General features: G+C 36.0%; 1 protein-coding gene across 1 annotated transcript in view; it reads right to left on the bottom strand.

Annotated features, from left to right (window-relative positions):
• LOC145994601 (acetylcholine receptor subunit alpha-1-A-like) overlaps positions 1–18,870 on the bottom strand; it is a 57,280-nt gene that overhangs the window by 28,072 nt on the left and 10,338 nt on the right. Inside the window, exons 3-5 of the mRNA XM_083130643.1 lie at positions 18,144–18,313; positions 14,873–14,917; positions 10,990–11,099 (exon numbers count right to left, since the gene is read on the bottom strand). Coding sequence (XP_082986769.1) covers positions 10,990–11,099; positions 14,873–14,917; positions 18,144–18,313 — 325 coding nt within the window. The remainder of the gene's footprint in view (positions 1–10,989; positions 11,100–14,872; positions 14,918–18,143; positions 18,314–18,870) is intronic.

Consider the following 18,870-nt stretch of genomic DNA (forward strand, 5'->3'; position numbering starts at 1 on the left):
TACCATGGGGTCATTGTGATTTGAAAAATGGAAATCAATGCCCAATTACAGAGCATGATTTGAAATAAATAAACATGCCTATGAACTTATTTGGGTTCAAAAAACAGGCTATTATGGATCTGCCAACACCACAACCCTCTTCTGATATGCTGTCTAAACTGAGTGGCTTGTTAATTATTCATCTGAACAGCATACTTACAGATGTTGATGATGAAACAGGTAAAATATTGTACATATTTAACAATAATTTAAATCATTACCAATTACCTATAGGTGGTCAATTGCAATTTATTACAACCCCTGAGGGTGATGTCAAGATTTCAGTGGGGAGAAATATTTATAGAATTAAGCACTCAAACATGATTTCTGGCACTGTATATACTGTTTCTGCTGGTGACTGCTTATATATTGAGGTCCCTGGGTCATATGACAAGCTTATACCTTTTTTTATAGAATTAAGAATCAGATACTCTATAATAAATAACCACTAAAACAAAAATGCCTAATGATATATTTGGCCATACAAGGCATGAAGATCACAGTGATGAGATTCTGATGCTTGATGTCAGAGTCAAGAAATTAAGAAGTGATTTACAAGCTTTACAAACCACACTCAATGCCAGTCTTCAATTAGAAATTACAAATTTGCAATCACAATGCATGGACCCTCTTCTTAAAATTGATTCTGAACTCAAATTGCTGCTTCAAAAATATACTGATCTGGCCACATTGGATAATTTTCAAAGTTTAGAAGAAGCTGTAGCAGCTCTTCAAGCCAAATTTAAGACCCAGGCTACCAACTCTGAGCAATTGAAACAGCAATTGGAAGAGCAAATAAATAATGTCCAGACACAGCTCCAAACAATTGTCAAAAGCATAAAATCACAAGAAGATTTTGATCTAGTGATTTCCACTCTAAAAGAACAGATTCAATCACTCCAAATACCTAATCTGGATCCTCTGCACAATGCCATAGCCGAGGTTAAAGAAAAAATTGAGACACTTGAAAATTTTATGAACAATTTGCCATCTTCTGATGCTTTGAATGCAATAACTCGGAGTGTTGCAAATATTAAGCTGCAACTTGAAACATATGAAGATTTTGGAAAAATTCAAAGTACCATAACCCATCTTGAAGGTACAATAGCAGCAGTGCAAAGTGATTTGGCAAATGTACTAGAATCCTGATTGCCTGGAATTGTAGATACCCTTGTCAGTGTCCAGCAACAAATCACAAAGCTTGAAAACCTCAACACTGAATCTGAACTATCTCATTTTCATCACTTGATAGATGATATCCAAACAAAACTTGAAATTTTACAACAATCCACACCCTCTCAGGCAGATATAGCCCTGCTCCAAAATGCTATGCAAAATGTGGCTGATGCTTCTGAATTAAACAATGTGAAATTGGCACTTGAATTTTTGCAAAATACTGTATCAAATCTTCCCACATCACAGGAACTTAAAAATATTAAGAGGGCTGTGAATCGCATATTGAAATCAGAAGATATCAAGAATATCCAAGCAGAGATCAAACAACTCACTCAGACAGTGGCCACTTTACCAACCAATCAACATATTAATGAACTGCATGCCCTGTTTGAGGATATCAGAAGACAGGTCTATGATCTTACTGCTCAAAATTCAAAATTGGCAGTTGTTGAAAATTTGCAACAAATTGTAGCTAATATCAAGCAACAGCTAGGGACCATGGAATCCAATCAAGCAAATGCTCTGTCTGTTTTTGCCACCCAGCTACAAGAGATTGTGCAACAATACAAGAAACTTGTTGTGGACATAAAAATAAAGCCAGGCCATGATGATGTTGTTAGGACTATCAATGAGCATCTTGAATCTGTAACAAGCAGATTGCTTACAGCAGAAAAAGAAATAACAGGCATAATCGAGAATCCAAAACATACAGTAATTCTTGAATTGTACAGCATCCCCAACAAAGAATATGATTCTCCATTTACACCAGGTGGCAAAATATATATGCTGTCCCCTGCACAATTTTATTACCAGTTTTTTGTTGGGGGCACACTGAGACCAATCAAGATCAAATATTGGCATCAGCCACAGGCACACCACTACCCCACATTATCAATAACAAATGCTGAGAACAAAGTAAAAATCACCAGTGTAGAGTTAGAGGATTTTACAGATCCCAATACATTAGAAACAGCCTATACTGAAGATGATGGCTCTCTGGAATTTAAAATACAAATAGGGGACAAATTATATTTAGAAAATCCTGCAGTTTCAGCTGCTGAACACCCTATAGTTGCAATATTCTTGTTTACATATTATGTCTAGACAAATTATTGTTGATGAATTACACAGACAAGCCAGACATAATTATAAGAGACTCCCAGTAGTTACAAAAGGCATAGATGATTTATGGCAGAGCGACTTGATTGAGTTGTCAAGTGGACAGTTGAAAAACTTAGACAAAATCAACAAGGGCTACAAGTATCTACTCACTGTAATAGATACATTTTCAAAATTTGCCTGGGCTGTGCCACTCAAATCCAAGACTGGAAAATGTGTTACAGAAGCCATCAGGACAATCATCAATCAGAGTGGAAGATCACCGCGCTATTTGCAAACAGATAATGGCAAAGAATTTTATAATTCTGTGTTCCAACAATTTATTAAAAGCCAGGCAATAAAACATTACTCGAGTTACAGTGATCTCAAGGCCTCAATTGTAGAGAGATTCAACAGAACCTTAAAAAATCTTATGTATAAACAATTTACACTCCAAGGTAATTATAAATGGATTAATATTCTTCCAGAACTTCTACATAAATATAACAACTCGGTCCATTCCACAATCAACATGAAACCCTCTGAAGTAACTTCATCTGATGAGCAAAAATTGATCAGGACTGTTTATTATCCTAGATACCAGCCAACAACAAGAAAGGCCAAATACAGGGTGGGCGATCAAGTAAGAATCAGCAAATATAAGCACTTATTCAAAAGAGGCTTTACAAGAAACTGGAGCACTGAATTATTTACAGTGGTTCAAGTTAAACCCGGGACTCTTAACACTTATATAATAAAGGATCACCGAGGAGAAATTCTCAAAGGCCGATTCTATGAACAAGAGCTCAGCAAAACTAAACAGCCTGACACATATCTCATAGAAAAAATCATCCGCAGAAAAGGCAGCAAGTTATTTGTCAAATGGCTAGGTCATCCGGAAAACAGCTGGATCGATGCAGACAAAGTGATAATATGAGCACCTGGGATGTTATAAAAAGGCTGCCAGAACCTGAACAGCAGAATAAGAGAAATGGCAACTTGCTGCCTGAAAATATTAGATGTCTTATTGTTGGGCCATCTGCTTGTGGTAAAACTACACTAATGGTTGATAATTTTTTATTGGCACCCAACTGGTTAGACTGGAAAAACAGGCACTTGTATGTCTTTTCTAAGAGCTTGGAACAATTAAAATATCAGCAGCTGATGAAGCTATATGATGGATTGGATATTGCCACTTTTGAACCAGATGTTAAGCCACTTCATGAATGTCTCGATAATTCTGTTGTTGTGTTTGATGACATTATACTGGATAATCAAAACAAGGTTAGAAATTTCTTTACACAGGGCCGACACAAAAACATTGATTGCTTCTACCTGGCACAGACTTTTTCTAAAATACCGAAGCAGCTGATCCGAGACAACAGCAATTTTATATGTGTGTTTCATCAAGATCATACCAACCTCAAACACATACATGATGAATATGTAGGTGGGGACTTGAGCTACAATGATTTTTCCAAGTTTTGCAGCAGGTGCTGGAACCAGGACAGTTATGGGTTTGTCACTATTGATATGACAAGAACACCCAATAGTGGCAAATACAGAAATAAAATCAACGATTTTCTAGACGTAGAGACATAAATAAATAAACATGAAAAGGCCAATCATTGATGATCTTAAGTTAAGAGATTATCTTGTAAAAAGATTTAAGGGATGGAAATCAGAGAACCGTGGAATTTATGAAAAACACAAACAAACAGAACAGCCTGTAATTGATGCTATTAATAATTTAGGTAAGAATATCAAAACTGTTACAGAGCAAAATCAAAATTTGATCACAGAGCTTGTACCTGTAGCTGCAAGGAACATATTAGATTATCCATTCACCCCACTTTCCAGTATTCATACACCTAGTCCTGTTGCTCCTCGAAGAATTGAGGCTACTCAGGATCCTATTGAATTGGGTCTTCTTGCTCAAAAATATTTAACCACACCTAAAGACAATAAAGATGAGGTGTTTGGCTTATATGCTGACACAGAGCTTGATGGTAGCATCATACATAGAATTGGCAATTTCAGAGTAACTTTTATGGGGGATGATCTGATTGTTTATTCAGAATCTCGTCTCGGAGAAAAACGTGCTTTTGTTAAGTACCCCGGCACACCTGGGTTGTGGGAATTGATGACTAGGAAAAGGCCTGGCAGCTATACAGATCAAGATTATGAGCACTACAAAGAAATATTAATAAAATCAGATGCTCTATACCAGAACAATGATCCCACACAAAAAAGAGTCAAGTCGAGCAGTGGGGCAAAATACAATAATTTAATCAAGCCCATATGGTCACAAATTAAGACTGGCAGTGGAATCAAACAATACAACACCCTGCCTAAAGAATTTGTGTGGGTTGATGATGTCAGGAAACTTGTAGATAGGTTATTGGTGATAGCTGGGGAGGAAAATGCTGGCAACCACAATTTTTACAATGAAAAGGTTGGAATTATGGACATGATAAGCACAAAATTGTCTAATTTTATAGTGAATGACACTAAGGGGATTGGATATCTTATAAAAATTATTAATACTCTACCACCTAAATTTTGGAATATTTCTGAGGGTCAGGGGTTGGTTAATGACATTATAAACAAGCTGCCATTTGAACTTCACATTCCAGGCTATCAGTATTGCGGTCCCGGCACAAAATTGGACCATAGATTAAACAGAGGTGATCCTGGTGTAAATCCCCTAGATGCTGCTTGTAGAGACCATGACATAGCATACAATACACATTCTGATCTTGACAAGAGACATGTTGCAGACAAGAAATTAGAAGAGGCTGCATTTGGTAGATTTGTAAGCAAAGATGCATCTTTGAGTGAAAAAATAGCAGCATTGGGAACCACCATAGCTATGAGCACCAAACAAAAACTGGGGTGGGGGTTGTGAATATGTATATAATAAACCTACAATGAAGGCCAAGGGTGTTATGTATCAAATACCTTATGCAGGTCTTAAATCTCTTAAAACTATTGACAGTCTTTTGACCAAAAAGCAGCGCAAGAAAAAAAGCTCTTGTCTTGCAAAAGGCCATGGTATGAAATTGTTGCTTAGTACCCCCCAATTAAAAAAATTACAGCAATCTAGAAAAAAATCACATGTGGGGGGTTTCATATTTACCATCCCTGCCATCTTAGCAGCTCTCGGGGCTGTGGGGAGCTTGGCTGGGGGATCAGCTGCCATAGCAAAAACAGTAATAGATGCCAAGAAGAATAAGGCAGAATTAGATGAGCAGAGGCGCCATAACCTGGCCATGGAGAAAAAAGGCAAAGGTGTTAAGAGAGCCATGAATAAGTTTAAAAAAAACAAGAGCCGCTTACAAACCAAGATATTGAAGCTTTAATCAAGCCACTGGGCATCAAACATTTTAGGGGTGTGTACATGTCTGATTCTTTACCGGAACAACCACTCAACAAAGAGTGTGGCATAGTTAATTTGGATGAGTACAAAAATCAGGGCACTCACTGGATCTGTTATCTTAAATATTTAAAAAATGAGGCATTTGTGTTTGATTCATTTGGAGGTGTTCCTCCTGAAAATTTAGTAAAATATCTAAATTCAGCTAATCTTTATTACAACAATGCCCGTATTCAAAACTTCAAAGATGTTAATTGCGGACATTTGTGTTTATCTGTTCTCAGATATATGTCTCAAATAAATAAACCATCAATTGAAAATTTTCAAAAGGCCTTGTGGTATCTGAAACATCATGGGGGTATTCCATCTCACCAGCCAAAATTCAATATTGAAACTCAAATTGCATGATGACATAGTGTATCCCAAAACAATAGCTCTCAGAGCATTTTACGGCATGTACCTGATCCCCAATATTACACGCCACAACAACACAATTGCAGTAGGAGATCAAAAAATTGTCATCACTCCAGGGCAGTATAATCTGTCCACTCTAAATGCTCAATTACCCAGAGGTATAGTTTTAACTCAAAATTCTGTCACTCACAGAGTAGAGATTGTATCTGCTACGGAGACAGTGGATCTGGGTACTATAGGAGAGCTGTTAGGCTTTGAGAACAACACAAAACTTGAAGCGGCCATCAAACACACTGCTATGAATATACCTCAATTCTTAGCCATAGAGACTCTGAATATTCACTGTAATGTGGCCGAGGGTATGATCACCAAATCAAATGGCATAGGCACTCACAAACAAACAGGCATCATTGCAACATTCAAACCTAATTCCGAATTCATGGAGCCCATCATCTACAATCCATCCCCAACACTATATTTTCCTGTGTGCCATAATAGAATAAATTACATTGAATTGATGGTCACTAATGAAAAAGAAGAATTAGTTGATTTTGCTGGAGCCACAACAACTGCTATCATAGAGATTAACATTTAAATAAAAATACATACAATGGAAAATATTGAGAGTTATGAGCTACAATCATTCCCTCCAAACAGGAGGACATTTGCAAATTTAAATCAACCCAACACAGAAATAGAGGTTGATCTTGATGTAGGGGATGGCTTTATACACCCCCACAGAGCAGATCTATACATGAAATTTAATGTTGTAAAGCTCGATGGAACAGATTATCCGGCAAATTCAAATATAAGATTGGTGGACAATTTTATACCGCATCTGTTCTCTGAAATTGAGATCAGAAAGCATGGCGTTGTTATAAACAGAGTGGATTATCCCGGCATTACCTCCACGGCTTTGGCTACATTAAAATTATCCAAAACCGAGGCTTCATACTACAGAATCGGTGGATTTGAAGCTGGTGATAAGATATTAACCAAGAACCACACTGTGCTGTTCCCTATGCGCCTGTTGCCAGGATTCTTCTCAGATTACAAAGAAATTATGTGGAAGGGTGGGTTAAGAATTACATTTAGAAGAGCTGCCAATGATAATAATGCTTTGATGAGGTACAGTGCAATAAACCCTACAGGGGAAGCTCTGCCCAATACCCTACCTGATGAGGGCAAGTGCATTATTCAGACTATGGAGTTAAGAATCCCGGTTGTTGAATATGAGGCCAGCTATGCTCTTAAATACAAAGCTGATATCCTAAAAAATCCACAAATTCCTCTGCAATTTTATACATATCAATGCGTACAGAAGCCCGCATCTGGTACATATTATGAGTTTGATGCTACAAATTCATTCTCCAGCATTCAATACGACATGCCTAATTTTGTGGTAGTATTGTTTCAGACTGGGAGACACAACAATCAGGAAAAAAATTCAAGCAAATTTGATAACTGCAACATCAAGAACATATATCTTAAAAATGGCAGAAATGAGGTTTTTCCTAGAGAAAATTACAATTTAGACATGTCCAAGGGTGATTTCCTCAAATTATATGAGGCTTTTTCGGCTTTCAAAAGAGTCACTACAGGCAATACTGACATGTATTACACACCAGATGAATTCAAAACACAGAGACCCATGTTTGTAATCAACACTTCAAAAAGAAAACAAGTTGTGGTAAATGACAGAACAAACATTAAAATTATCTGTGAATTCCACGAGGCTTTACCCGATGACACCATATGTAGTGTCATTCTCATAGGTGAAAAATCATATGTTTATGATGTAAGAAATGAGAGAGTCACGGAGCAATTCTAGAAGAATTACATTATCTTAATGCTAGATATACAAGTTGAAGCTGGTGTCCAATTGAACTTAAACCAGTGTGTGTGTGGGTGGGTGTGGGTGGCTCATATAAGCATCTTGGCTTAGTTTTAGGTGTGGGCATCAAGAGGGGCATATTTTTAACAAATTTATGGACAACAATCTCACAGAAGTGCCTTTTATAAGTATAGGCACATCAATCTGAGGGGGTTCATACTTTCCGAGAAATTCCCGAGGGCATTTTTACAAAAATCTTGGATTAGACGGGGTTCCACACTTGAGCAAAAAGCTCATATGGGCATGTTGAGCAAGTTTTAAGTGTAGACAAATCTGCCAGAGGGGGGTTCATACTTTCTACACTTGTAAGTGGTGCTGTCCCTACCACAAATACCACTACTATAAATCAATCAAACATATATTTACCATCCTTGATCTTATACAAAGCACAAAACGAATCGTTCCAATTCAGATGCAGTCTCTTTTTAAGTGAGTCGCATGTGCAAATGATAACAAACACCCATCATGTGTCCTGTGTTTGTCCATGAATTGCCGCCTCCAAACAATAAAGGAAAACAAAATTGCACGTTCACAATGTTGAACCCACATAACCAATTGTACTTCATCTACCAGTAATTTTTGAATGTTTTTTTAATAACGCATTTGGGAGTACTTACCTCTTGTACAATGTAGAGGTCCGGCTGGTGAGGGCCCATCCTTTTTACTTGAGTTCGTTCTGCTTCGCTCAATCGCGAAAATTACTTTTCTTTCAAACTCTTAACTAAACACAACACTACACAACACACACACCCACGTCTGAAAGCCAGTGTACATAATTTCACACAACCGCTTGTCAGTAGATATCTTGCTCTCGACATCGACACTAACTAACCGCCTTTTACCTGTTGCTGCCAAAGAGCATAGGCTTTTTTGTTGCCCCGAAAAACTAACGGTACTTCACCTTTCCAAAACAAACGTGCCCCCTTACAGTTCTTCCACAGCAGTAGTGTTGCCAACAATTGAAACGCAGAAGTTGCTAAATCTTTAACATGCGCTGACTAAAAATCGCTGAATCAAATTTGCTGGTGAAAAATGCAAAATGTATTTTTGAAAAATGCTGTGGGGAACAACTTACACCAGGTTTATTCAAAGTATGTGCATTTATATACACATTAAAAATGCATTTAATTTCAATTGTGATAATTTAAATGCATATATTATTTCAACTTTCTAACTTCAAAAAAGAAAATATATGTGTAGCAAAAATACAGCTCTAGTTTTCTGACAGTTATATTTTGCTCTTTACAATAAGCATATTCTAATAACGTAGAGAATAGTAAAAATGATTTACTAATATCAATTGATAACTTTTTTCGGTAACAACTATTTAGGCCATACGACACCATACTATTCTGAGTATAGTTACCAGAAAAATGCACGTTGATTTGATGTAAATGTAGTTGGCACTTTCCTTTGCAATTTAAGTTGGTGAGAGTTATTTCCTTGGCATGAAAAACGTCGATTACTAAAGAAAGTTGCACAGTCTAAATTGCCCTTAGACGCACATGCGCAAATCATATAAATTTTGAAAGATATTATGTAACTCCTGCAGACTAGTTTCTAATGAAAAGTCGCTCGTCACTATTCCGTGAATTTTAGCGCCCACTGGAATTTAAATTCCGGCAGGTTAAGCGACTTCTCACTGAAGGTTGCAACTATGTAGCGTGGATCTTTTCGAGTCCTCCTAGACATGCCTTGTATATGCTGCACCCTGGTGCCGAATGTAAAAAGTATTGCCGCTTGGATCAGGGTTTGCACCACAATGTTCGCACAGTGCAGTGAACATTTTCGGGCTATAGTGGCCAACATCACCTTAGCTGCCAGTTCACAACACACAACACAGCAATTGTGTTCATCGCAATCCGTGGAACACCGTGGGAGTCAGTCTATCTAAAAAAGTTATCAGACGTGAAAGACGTCGTGTCAGAGTAAATTGTGTCTGTATACTCGAACATCAAAAAAGTATTATTTCGAAAATATATGTGTGTGCATTTAATATGTACGTAATTTAGAACATACACATGAGTGTTCACGTGCTCATGTGAACATTATCAGGTGACGCGCCTGTGAATCAGAGAGTACCAGTACCAAAACATTTCACTTTCAGTACACTAAGAGTTAGTTTGGAGAGGGGACATACTTTCTGACTAATACATACTCAACACATCAGTGCTCCAAGTGGATGGGGGACAGGGAGAATGCCAACACCTCAGTTAAGAAAATATTTCATAAACATGCCCCTTAATTCATTGTCCCCATGTTGAACCATGCAAGAATCTTGGCCTACTTAGGAATTTCCACTCCAAGCACTGGTGGACGTAGTTACTTAATGATGCATTTTATATTAAATTAAGTTTCTTGACCCAAAGAATTGGTTGTGTACGATCATAAAGCATTTTCCTTAACATTTATGCCATGACCAAAAAGCTACCATGTAAAGTGAGAAATGTTATGGCATTTCAGATGCCATGGCATATTTCATGGCATTTCTCAAGGATAGAACTGGCTCTATTTCTATAGCATTTTTCATAGCATAACCCATCAGAAGCGACCTCATGGTCAGAAGTGCAAATGTAATGGTGGTCACGTGAGATGTAAACAACTTATCACTTCACACTTTTAAACGACGACAACTATTCAACAAAGAGGAATATCGCTTCGTATTAAATGGTTTTAGGTAGAGAAGAATGGTGCTGATTAAATACATACTTTACAATGTTTACTGTACACATATGGAAGAATATTTTAGCTTTTTCAATTGTAAACACTGTGCACTGAGCATTGACGGTGTAACTCGACGTGTCTTTCATGCTGTATGTATTGTACATTGTAATTGAAACAGCTAAACGAAATGTTCCATAAAATCCTTTCGTGTAAAGTACTATCTGTTATAAGATTTTTGGAAGCATTTACATAGCATTTATGCTAGCAAAAATGTTAAAGGAAATGCTTTCGTCTAAAGCCGGTTTAATAGTTCAGATGATCTACTTACTCATTATAGAGTATAATATTTGGATGCCAAATATCATATGTTTCCATGTTAACTTTGGTCACTCCACTGTAATTCTTAGGATTCCATTTTAGTCTGGCATCTTCCCATCTCTAAATTTAAAAAAAAAATTACATAATAAATTTTAACAATATTCACGACTTTACATAGAATTAAAATAACTTAAATAATTATTTCCAGTTTTATTTCAGAAAAGTATAGTAGATAATAGAATACATTTTTTGACTAAAGGAATGAAAATGAACATGCATTTCAATCCTAACTCAACTTACATCTAGTCAGTCAGGACTGAAATGAAGACTTAAATTAGGACTGAAGGCAGTAAGTAAGTCAGGATGGTCAGGACATACGTGACGAAGGAAGTAATTAAGGACTCAAGTGAGAACGTGATGCAAGACATGAAGAAGTCAGGTTAGGTTGGATTGGGTTGAATATTCAGTGATGTCAAAGACATTTTCTTGTTTGAGAACTATTGTCCAACCCAACCTGACCTCACCTGAACTGAACTGAACCCAACTAAACCTAAGGACCTAAGTGAGGGCTGGGTCAGTAAAGTGAGGAATGAAGTGAAGACATGCCTTCAGCAGGTATAGAATATACCAGATCTACAAATCTTGGGCCTCCCTGCAAAATATTATGAAAGGCCCCATCTACCTACCTACTTTTACACAAACACACACACACACACACACACACACACACACATACTCAGTATACATACACACACACATATGTGTGTGTGTGTGTGTGTGTGTGTGTGTGTGTGTGTGTGATTCTTGATCTCATGTTGACAACGTCACACATAAGGGCCTAGAGGATGATTCAAAAGTACCTTAACATCCCCTTTAAAAAGCAAGGGAGTTAGGCTGGGTATAATTGGTCATGATAGAAACAGGTTAGCGGACTTCCGCCATATTGAATTCAACTCAATTTTTTTAAATGGGAAGGGGGTGATGTAATTGACAATCTTGTCTCACACCTGGGAATGATATATTTGTAACAATCATGCAGTTGTAACTTCTTCCTGGTTAAAGATAGTTGAAGATACTTTCACCACTGTATTTCTCGTGAAATTCCAGCCTGTTTTAATTCTAGTCTGACTGGCAAAGGCGGCTGCAGCATGGTGCTGATCACATCACCTCCAAGATGGCAGACATCGAAAATATGCGGGACCCACACACCATAAATGTGCCTTCATGGCATGGTGCTATATGCACAGGGAACTTTGACTTTGCCTATACCTGTATATATTGTATTCGTTTCTGTACCACTGAGTACCTACGTTTATTTTTTACATATGCATATAAGAACCCTCTACTATGTCAATGGCTGAAGGCCCCCTAAAGGCTTACTTGTCTCCAGGACCCCCTGCACTGTGGGGTTTTGCGACTTGTAGATCCGGCATTGAATATAACATAATAGATTTATTTCATCCATGAATCACATACTTGCACTTACATGCTGTGATATTGGACATGTCAATTTGTGTTTACAATACTGTAAACATGACAATGAAATATAATGCATGGTTGTTTACAGTGAAATATAATACAGGGTGTCTGAAAAGTCACAAAACCGAGACCTTGAATGTATTGTACACAAAACGATAGAGACATGAACCTTGCACTGGGTATTAACTTTGTCTATGTGGATATTTTTTAACAGCTAAAATTTGCATTGATTCAAGCCATAAAAATTTAACAGATTCTTCAATGTTTTCAATGTTGATAGATTGTTTGTGGTTTGTTCTTTATGTGATGAAAATGTTGCAGCTATAATTTTATTAACATTCAGATTTAGTTTGTTGAGAATCACAAATATATATATCACTTATATCCTTTATTGCGACTAATATTAAAAAGAAGTTCACTGGTTAAAACAGTCACAGCAATACTTTCAATGTCAGCATACAATTTAAATCTCGATGAGATAAGGTTTATTAGTTAGTCCTTTGTATACCCAAACAGTATTGGTCTCAGTATAGATTATTGGGGAACCCAGCATGATACTTTACATTGTTCTGAGACACATGTTGTTGTGCACCTTTTTATTTTTCTTCTACGTGTGTGTTATCTACTACTTGGGCACAGTTTTGTAAGTAGGATCAAAACCAATTTTTTGCTTTACCTCTTATTGCATACTGATTTAGCTTCCTTAGTAGATGATCATGGGACACTAAGTAAAAAGCTTTTGTCAAATCAAGAAACAGCCCTACACATTAGTCACTATTGTCTAACAGATCCCTCATGCATATTCTAGGTATTCAAATATGGCTGATATCGTTGATTTCCCTCTACAAAATCCATGTTGAGAAGTGTTGATAATATTATTTTTATTAAGAAATAGTGTGATTTGTTTATACAGCATGTCCCGCTTATACATATAATAAAAGAAAAATTCATAACTTCTAAACAAACTGTTAGAATGATGTGATTGTTGTTTCATTTTAAAGAATGACTGAGAATTTTTTTTTTAGCAATGCATTCAGTGGTAGTTGCGCATGCGCAGTAGCCAGAATGTCTTGAAAACTGATATTATCAGTTTCTCAGTAGCCATTCGTCATGTGGTCACCACAAGAAAAGGTGTTTTGTGTTTTAACGTTGCCTGAAGTGAAGTCTGTGACACTTGTGCAGAGATGATTTTGTTTAGGTGGTAAAGAAGTAGTTCCATCGTATATTTCAATAAAGAAATGGGAAAACCAGTTACGCGAAACCGGTTCATTTCTCAAATCTCGTTAGAGACTTCCTGGATGAGCATTTTAATAGAAAATGGATAGGAAGAGGTTCGAATTTTATTGAATGGCCCCCACGGTCACCAGACCTCACTGTGTGTGATTTTTTGTTGTGGGGGTGTGTTAAGGACAAAGAGATTTGCAAGACTTGTGTGAAAGAATTATGGTTGCAGTAAGCAACATTACCCCGCACATGTTTCAAAACGTGTGGCTTGAGGCTGACAACCGGTTTGACATTTGTCATGCCACTAAGGGTTCACATATGGAAGTGCGCTAGCTTTCTTGATTTGTAAAAAAAAAAAATCTGAGTTGTTACATGTTTGTACAAAGTTTGGACAAAAAAAATATTGGTAAATAAAAAAGTTGTGATTTTTTCTTTTATTATACGTATAAGCGGGACACGCTGTATATGACAGTCTCAAGAAGTTTAGAGAATGGTGAGAGTAATGAAATTGTTCTGTGGTTTCCATGTTTTGTTTATCACACTTTTTCATTTCATTTAGAAATAATCTTGTTAAGAGGGACAGATTTATTATGTGACACAATGGCTGGGCAATGTGGGATTTGCTCTCTTTGATAATTTTAGAAGGTATTTCATGTACACTGCAAGACCACTTATCTTTTATTTCATTGGTAGTGACTGGACACACGAACATTGTTTTGTAACATTGTTATACTGTATTGGGTAGTCGTCGATTTTTGTGCAACTTCCACTGAACATTGTTGCTACATTTAATGGATATTTTACACTTTCATTGTTTTACATTAGAGTGATTTTTTTTAAAAAATATTACTCTTTACTATGTTCCACATTGTTTTTGTTTTATTGTAAGAGTTTCTAAAAAGGTACTTGTGTGTTTGTTTAGCTGATTTTAACTTATTATTGGATTCAGATACTCAGAATAGTACTATGTCTCAAATACAGCAGTCGAATTTCCCTCCCTTTTAAGTCAGTTTAAGAACTCCATTCTCAAATGTGGAATCCCTTGTTTACAAGGCGACAATGCCATCCAAGGGGCTTTCATGAAATTCAGTGTCTTTTAATAGTAAGAAAGAATGAAAAGGAGTAAGTGCTATAATTTTAAACATGTATTGAAGCATTGCTACAATATTAAACATACATTAAAGACTTACCATCTCTAGGATTCCTGTAACTGATATAGACGATTTTATCTCATCCTGAAACAAAAAAATAATAATTATCCTGTTTTTCAATGTTGTGACATAATTTTTAAAAATAAATTAAATCTCAAGATAACATCAAATTTTAACTTAGTGTTCTGACATATGGGCCGTTACATGTCAAATCAACCAATGGCCTGAACCTTGACATCTCAGAAATTGATATTTGGTGCAGTGGTGGTACCAGTAACGTTAACAAACACTGCCAAATTTCAGATTTTCGGGCAGTTAGTTTTTGAGTTGCTGACTTTCAAAGAATCCCAAAATTTGATGACATTTTGAAATCCTTAAACAGCTGTGGATCAAAAACTATTTTACCTAGAGAGCTCAAATTGTCAAATTGGTATCATTCACTTCTGCTTTTAATGAGCTTTAATTTGAAATAGAACATGATTGTGCAATTTGAATTTTTCAAAAAGTAAAGGAACATTTTTTTGAAAATCTCAAAACACCCCTTTTAATTTTTTGAAAAGAAAATATGTTTTGAAGACATTAATTACTATTTATGTGCAAAATTTCATAATAGGACAGCAAAGGGTTCCTATGGAAATTAATTTTTGTATATTGTAATCTGTGTGAAATTTGCTAAATTTGTTAACTTCTATGTTAAAACCATAACTATAAGCTGAGTGTTTGATGTTCAAGTCTTTATGTTAATCTATTTTATAATTTTTGGGTTATTAGTAATGGAAAAATACCTAAAATTGATCACTTTTAATATCAGATAAGCAAATTGAAAAATTTATATTTGTGTTTACATTTTAGAATAGAAGCAAGGTTTACAAGGTTTTAATATCAAAATCATATACGCATATACACATAATATTCGTAATAAACTAAACAATAATTTTTATCAACCACAGACCACACATTAGTTTATTAACAATTAATTTAAATTATTTCACTTTAAAAGCATTAACTTTGATAGTATGAAAAACAGCTACTTTACTTAACCCTTCACAAAAGACAACCGACTGAAGATTACTGTAAACAATTGGTGATCTTCATTTAGGTATGCCGAGTCTAGCAGTGATAGATCAATTGGTCTCACATCTCTAATCTCAGTAAGTGACACTCTTTTTCACATACTTCTCACCCTCCACTATGATAAGCTGGCAAACTGGAAGGAGTTACTCAACAGCTTTTGCAACAACCTTAGGGTTTCAGGTAGAGACTGCCACTAAAGGAAAACTGAATTTTCTATTTCTACCTCCCCACCCCCTTACCTTTAACTCACCAGATTGCAAAAAAATTGCAATATTTACATCAATTTTTTTATTGAAACAACAATAAAATCTATGCATTTGTGTGTGTGTGCTGGAAAAGGGGGGGAGGATGAGAATGCATGATGCATTAAATATTACCCACAATCAGTTGCTACCCAAGTTCCAAGGTAACCATATATCATTGTAAACAAACAAGAAGTACCTAGTTATTCATCTTGAGACTTGTTCCTTTTCTCTCATGACTCTTGTAAAACTGACTGGAATACATCACATCTCAACAATCATTCTGTAGTATTATGAGGCATGATTTAAACACTTCTTATTCTTCAAATATCTGTAAGGTGGATCTCAGACCAAAACAACAAGTGACAGGTGACAAGCGACAGTGAGGGCTCACACTGAAGTGACAAACAACAACCAACACCGGCCCTTTCAGTCAATAAGCAAGCATTCGCTGTTCATGCACGGACAACAACCTAAGGCGACATGATGCACTTTATTGAGAAAACGATGCAGTTCGAACAACATGAAAGGGACAAGCAACATGTGTCACTTGTTGCATGTTACTTTGGTTTGAAACCTTCTGAAATTTTAATATTATCATACATTTATATATTAAAGTTGTTATATACCACGAGAAATTAAAATAAAATAAAAACATGTACAATTACATTATTATTAAAAGTGATAAATTTTAGGTATTTTCATATTATTAATAGTCCAGAAATTATAAAATAGATAAATATGAAGACTTGAACATCAACTAATCAGCTTGTTATGGTTTTAACATTGAAGTCAAAAAAATTAGCAAATTTCACACACATTACAATACAAAAACAAAAAAAAATTCTGTAGGAACCAATTGCCATCCCATTATAAAATTTTACGCAAAATTAGTAAATTGATGTCTTCAAAACACATTTTTTTCAAAAAATTTAAAGGTGAGTTTTTGAGATTTAAAAAAAGTTCTTTTGAGTTTCTTTTAAAAAAAAATACAACATTCAAATAGCACAATCATGTTGCATTTCAAATTAAATCGCATTAAAAACAGAAGAGTATGACACCAATTTGAGCCCTCTAGGTCAAATAGTTTTTGATCTACGGCTGTTTGAGTGGCCGCGGTGGCTCAGTCGGTAACGCGTCTGACTACCATGCTCAAGGTCCCGGGTTCGATCCCCGGCCGGTTCAAATCCGGGAACTTTTCTAACGATGGAAGCGGCCCCGGCGCCCACCCTGATTCGAATAACATGGGTACCTGGGGGAAACCCTGGGGGGTAAAGGCGGTCAGGGGTGTGATGCTGATCACATCACCCCCACTCACGACCGGATCAAGAAAGTGTGGGGCGTTACCCCCACACCCCCTATACGCCTTCACGGCGTGGTGCTATGCACAGGGGAGCACTTTACTTTTTTTTTTTACCTTTTTTCTACGGCTGTTTAAAGATTTCAAAATGTCGTCAAATTTTGAGATTTTTTATTTTCTGAAAATCAATAACTTAAAAACTAAATGCCCAAAAATCTGAAATTTGGCAGACTTTTCCCACTAGATAGGTACAATGAACAAACAAAAAATCTTAGAAAAATGAATCCTAAAAGTTCCAAAATATGTATTTATTGATTTGATCCGTAATGACCCATATAAGAATCATGCTCTTAACCTTACATATTCTATTTAGTACAAATTCATATTTCTACCTTTTGAATTTCCTATCTACGCTCCATCTTTTTTTGTGATTAATTGTAAGTACATGTATAAAATCTGATTAGCATTTTAGAATATGATGCACAATAAATGTTGCTAAATAGGTCCCATGTCATTACAAGAAAATGATATCAAAACTGGCTGTACCACTATTTGAACAAGATTATAACTGACCAGTTAAGTTTGAATTTCTGCAGAATTCTGCATTTTTCTAAAATATTTTCTTACAGACATATATTTACTTTACACAGTAATGAATGCACAAAATGTATGTAGTTAAGATGTTGATACATACCAACTTAACATGTTCAGTAATAAACTTTATGTACACTAGTGTGTGATTATTATTGCTGTTTGCAGGCTGTAGGTATGGGTTGTAAGTATACAGCAAATCCTCAACAACCCGTAACTGTGGGATTCTTCTCTCTCTTGGAGTAGTTTCAAATGCAGGTTCAGTTGAAGTTTCTGAAAAAAAATATATGTTAGTGTTTATCTTCTATTCATATTTAGTATTATCTTACAATTTTCTAGTTCATCTATTAATTTTAATTCGAAATGTGTGGACAACATGCTATTTTCTTGGTTGATGTCTTTCAGTTCTCATTTATTGCCAATTTTTGCTTCCAGAAATACTTCAAGTCACTTGGTCGAGTGGTGGCTCACAAACACATCAAGAACAGATACTTATACACGTTCCTATCACTAGGACCACATCTAAATTGGTAGATGCTGTCGTCCACTGTTCCACCTGCAGATTGTCTGAAGCTGCACCATAGGTGGAGTTGGAGGGAAGAGGTGGAAGCCACAACAAATGCATGCTTCAACTCATTGTAGCCCTATGCTTGGCAGCCATATTGCAACTTTCACTTTGCATAGATAATATTTACTGAAGAGATAATGTAAAACTCAATGCTACTTGGATATTTTGTTGATAATGCTGTATGTAGAAAAATTGGAATAGAAGAAATAGCATGACACATTTTTTATATGAGTGGTAAATATGTGGGAACATTGTCATGTTT

Source organism: Lepisma saccharinum, chromosome 11, assembly GCF_977018435.1.
Source record: "Lepisma saccharinum chromosome 11, izLepSacc3.1, whole genome shotgun sequence".
In the NCBI taxonomy this organism is placed as follows: Eukaryota; Metazoa; Arthropoda; class Insecta; order Zygentoma; family Lepismatidae; genus Lepisma; species Lepisma saccharinum.